This window comes from Glandiceps talaboti, chromosome 6 (assembly GCF_964340395.1).
Source record: "Glandiceps talaboti chromosome 6, keGlaTala1.1, whole genome shotgun sequence".
Classification (NCBI taxonomy): Eukaryota; Metazoa; Hemichordata; class Enteropneusta; family Spengelidae; genus Glandiceps; species Glandiceps talaboti.
Genome location: NC_135554.1, coordinates 21,815,734 through 21,820,591, shown reverse-complemented (window position 1 = coordinate 21,820,591; position 4,858 = coordinate 21,815,734). Strand labels below are relative to the sequence as shown.

The window sequence follows — 4,858 nt, the reverse complement described above, 5'->3', positions numbered from 1 at the left end:
TATGTCAAGAATGTTCCCACACGGTATTAAAAAAATCTACAAATTGCAACCTGATGTTTGTAACTACTACATGTTGTATATCATCATAAAAAACAGTATTTAATATGAATTCTTTGTAAAAACTTTAGTTTGATTTAGGGTTAAAATTATAGTGTGAAAACAACTTTCTGACAGAGCTGTAGATGATACACCAAGTTGGTCCACAACAAAAGAACCGTCGTATGTTATCTTTACCTCACTACATATAAGATAACACTAATGCAAGAACCTGGGATTGAAACCCTGGCCTTGAAACTTTGAAGTCCCTTTTATATAACAAACGTTGTATGTCATATCAATTTTGATTTCATATGAGAGCAAAAGTTGCATTCTGTTTTAAGTGTCTCTAAAGTCAGATTACTTGTAGGGTTAGTTCAACATAAACTGGTAATAATTAGTATTTCACCAAATATTCAAAATATTGGCTTTGAAATTGATATATTAGACGATACTCACTACAAAGATTTCAGTTTTACGAGATGACTCTAAACTGATACAGCAAACTTTACACATATACACAACTTATTCTGGTAGTTGTTATTAAGAAACATTATTTTAGACCTTCAGTTATTTCTAGAATTGAAAATGTTAATTAATTTTGACATTGTCGGCCACATGACATGCTTTTAATTCACAGGACAATAAATGTAAGTAAGTTGAAGAGCTAGATAGAAAAATAAGTCATTTTTTTGAGGAAGTTGGTCCCAAAATTAAAATGTAAAAAGTGACCATTATAATCATAACAAATGAAAATTGTATTACAGTAATTTTCTTTATAATGTATGACATCATTTTACTATTCTGCCATTGCTATGGCCCCAAATGAATTGCAGTGAAAGCAGTAGTAAACGTGTGTATGGGTTGTTTGGTTTCCGTTTTTGCTTTTTTGACTGTTTTGTGGTTTTTTGGTTTGTTTGTTCTGGTTATTTTTTGTTTTTTGTTGTTTGGGTGGGGGGGGGGGTATTTGATTGTCTGTGTGGTTGTTGGTTGAGTGCTTGTTTGGTTTCTTTTTCTTTTTTGGGGGGAGGTATTTACTATATAGTGATGTAAATGTAAAAGTTAATTTTCTAAACTACTAGCAAAGGTTAGAGTGTTGATATAGATTCAAATATTTTTTCTCTATCTAAAAAAGTGTATGTAGATCCTAAATCAGCAACTCTGTAATTACAAAATTCAACGCTAGTATTCTCTCAGTGGTTTAAGATATGTTTATTTTTGTTGCTTACAGCCAGCAAAAGTGACAGCACATTGGCACAAAGGTACAACTTTGATGATCAAGTTTGAAGAGTCCGTAATCGCCAGAGATAAATCACTGGACACGAGATAATATGGTTATAAATGATTGGACAATTGTAGTACTCAGAACATTACACAGCTGAAATTATATATGCTGGAATATTCCTTTTGTTGTAAATATACGTGGTTGTATACCGCAAGGTTCCAGCCATAGATGGAATTGTTGTCTGACTGGTTCCTGCCATAGATGGAATTGTCTGACTGGTTCCAGCAATAGATGGAATTGTCTGACTGGTTCCAACCATATATGGAATTGTCTGAATGGTTCCAACCATAGATGGTGTTGTCTCTGACTGCTCCCAGCCATCAGTGGTGTTGTCTAACTGGTTCCTACCATTGATATCTTGTCTAACTGGTCTTTAGACGTCACATTGCATCCCATTTTCAAAGAATTGGTTTGAACTGACTGTACATCTCAGTCCTGGACATATGGTTTTGTACTGATATAAAGAAGGACAATATATTAAACTTTTAAAAGTTTACTGTCAAATTTGAAACTAATATTGCAAGAATTATCAGACTTCTGAATGATGTTTTATTTAAACTTTTACTGCCAAGGAAGTAAACCCTTTCCAAATACAACCGTTGCCATATATGAGAAGGTAGCTATATGTCACATCATATGAAGACATAGAAGGCAAAAAGAGCAAAAAAGCTGAATTTTAGCTGAGATCAGTTTCGAAGCTGATCCAATACAAACACAACAAATGAGGAAAGATTGAAGAGGGCACAAACTGAGTTTGCATGTTTTTTGGACGAGAATCAAAAAATGTCGAGAAATCCATACTAGCCAGTCAACAGTTCTAACAGTGCCAGGAGGTAATTGCAATATCATAGAAGACATGTATCAACACGAACATTAACTAGCATAGTTTAATCGATGATTAGGTATTGTTACTTGAGAGTCAAGGGTTTATAAATTCAGTTTGTGCCACTTTAACTTTCCATTTTATCGTAATGTCAACTCAGAAATTTGAATTCAAGAATAATAAAATTCCAAACAAAAATATTTTATGATGTGAATTGTGTTTGGATGTATATGCTGAGAGTGGAAATGTTACTGAAACGGAAGGTTGTTGAAAACTTTGTTATTTTTACTGCTATGATGTTGACCTAACAATGAATGAGAAACCCTTTAGGTAAGTTTTCCCAGTCATGGTGATACTACTCAACCCATGACTCGTACTTCATCTATTTCCAAATATGAAATACCAGAAAAATGGTTACACAATAATGAACTTCTTGCATGCATGGCAATGTTTATGAGTGTGTGTGCTGTGTTTGTGTTTGTGTTCACTCACTGCATATACCGGTATATGTGTACTTCAAACATTCACAAAATTTAATTTTTTTTTAGTTCCCAACAAATGAGCTTCATAAAACTGATGTATGATTTCAGTTTGTACATACTGGTATAGTCAGGTGTGAACCGGACTCAAATAGATCCCCAGATCAATATTTGAAACCCATAAACCCATGTTCTCACATTAGCGCTATCTTATCAGAGGAACCATACACAGAAGATGGGATAATTGGTTATCCTGGACCAATTTTTTCTACTCTACCAGACTGCTTCACACTTGAATTGTAATCCTAACCTTAAACAGGCTTAATAAGAAACCCCTATGTGAGAAGCTGGTATTGAGTCCCTGGCCTTCACTGATGCCCTTATTTGCTCTCTATATTTCATTTACTTTGGTGTGTAGAGTAGGTATGTCCTCCATACAAGGCATGATCATAGGAAACAGAAGCCTTATTTTCAAGGATTTAAAACGCATACCAACAACCGTTGGAGTACATCTTCAAAATGAAGTGATCCAATACTATTAACAATGTAAATAAATACTGCAGTCACACAATAAGTATAACCTACTAGAAAAATATAAATATTTGCCTCAGTCTGCCCTTCACAGCTATAGTACAGGGTGTCACCTTGGTGTGGCCTTCGGCGAATAGCGGCGAGTGGCAAGGCCTTGAAATAAAAACAAAAGAATTTCAGTTTTGACGTGGAGAGTGTGCTCAAAAGTGTCACTCATTCTTCAGGCAATGTTACTGACCGGCTATGCACACAACTTCCATCCAAACTAATGACCTTAAAAGAGTCAGTGACATTGCCCCCAGTGACACCTCCATTATTGCTAATTAAACAACTAATCATCCTAATTGTATAACTGTCAATTACTGGAGAAGATCCTTGGAATTGTCATAAAGAATAACCTTTAACGGGCAGAAGGTAACATCTCAATTCGAAGTCCCCCAACTTCTTTTGTTCCACCCGTTATGATATCTTACGTGTATCTGTTTGTATTTGCCTTCTCGTCCAAGGTATGCATTACTTCTGAGACAGTGGTGCTTTACAATTTACATGTTTTCTTTGGAAATCTAAAAAAAAAATTATCGCATTTACGGGACACAATGTAGAAGAAAGCTTTGTTCCGAATCCACAGGGTTGGCATAGAGCTAAATTTGTTTGCTATTTAGAAAATGGTGGAAACAGAGTACCTAAAGGTAAGTTAAAATTCAAAATTAAATAAATACATGTTGGTGACTAAATAACTTTGGGTGATAGGATGTGCTAGACACTTGAAAATCGGAAATGAACTTCGTCATGATAATGTAGACAAGTCTAATGTCCGAATCTATGATCATAGTCGAATGTGCGAGTATTGCTCGTAAATTAGTAAATGTTAACGTTTCTCATTATACAAATACACCTAATGGTGAATCTCATTCGTCCTTCATGGCCACTCGTTGATCACTACCGATATATTAGGTGACTTCCTTCTCTTTTGTCCCTTCCCGATGTCTTCCCTTTGGAGATCAGGGCAGCCCACTTGTGCTGCGAATCAAAGGGCGCCCTCAAGTAGCTGTTATTATGTTATCGCTTGTTTTTCTTCCACATATTTATCAACAAGAGGGGGATTGCCACCAACTAAACAGTTTACAACGTTTAGCAAAGAGAGCAAGGTCATTTATTATTACCGAGATCATGATAATGTGGTAATCAACCAATCGAGCATTCTATTAATATTTACACATGTGCATATATTTAAATTCTTCTCTAGACGTAAATATTTGACAACCTGAATAAATCTTATGAAACTTGCATAACAGTTCCGAACAGATAATTTTGCTAAGAGCCATTTTGTAACTTCCACAAATGTATTTGCTATCATTTGATAGAAGTATTTTCGCGGTTTTCAAAACCATACAAATCCCCAGTTTCGATCATGAGGGCGCTATATAGGTCGCCATTCTGCAACACAGGGTTACAACGCACCTGTACACGGTACCAGATCTGTGCCCCCCCCCCCTCTCTCACTCTCCCTCTCCCTCCCCCATCCCTCTCCCCCCTCCCTCCCCCTCTCTCTCTCTCTCTCTCTCTCTCTCTCTCTCTCTCTCTCTCTCTCTCTCTCTCTCTCTCTCTCTCTCTCTCTCTCTCTCTCTCTCACACACACACATACAACACACAATCAACAAACATAACTATAATCAACAACATACAATTTTGGTAGTACTGGAA

At 36.0% G+C, this 4,858-nt stretch overlaps 1 protein-coding gene across 1 annotated transcript in view; it reads left to right on the top strand.

Moving 5' to 3' along the window:
* The window catches only part of LOC144436562 (trafficking protein particle complex subunit 5-like), a 38,284-nt gene extending 35,990 nt beyond the window's left edge, over positions 1-2,294 (top strand). Inside the window, exon 7 of the mRNA XM_078125379.1 lies at positions 1,268-2,294. Coding sequence (XP_077981505.1) covers positions 1,268-1,366 — 99 coding nt within the window. The 3' untranslated portion in view covers positions 1,367-2,294. The remainder of the gene's footprint in view (positions 1-1,267) is intronic.
* Positions 2,295-4,858: the final 2,564 nt, after the last annotated feature.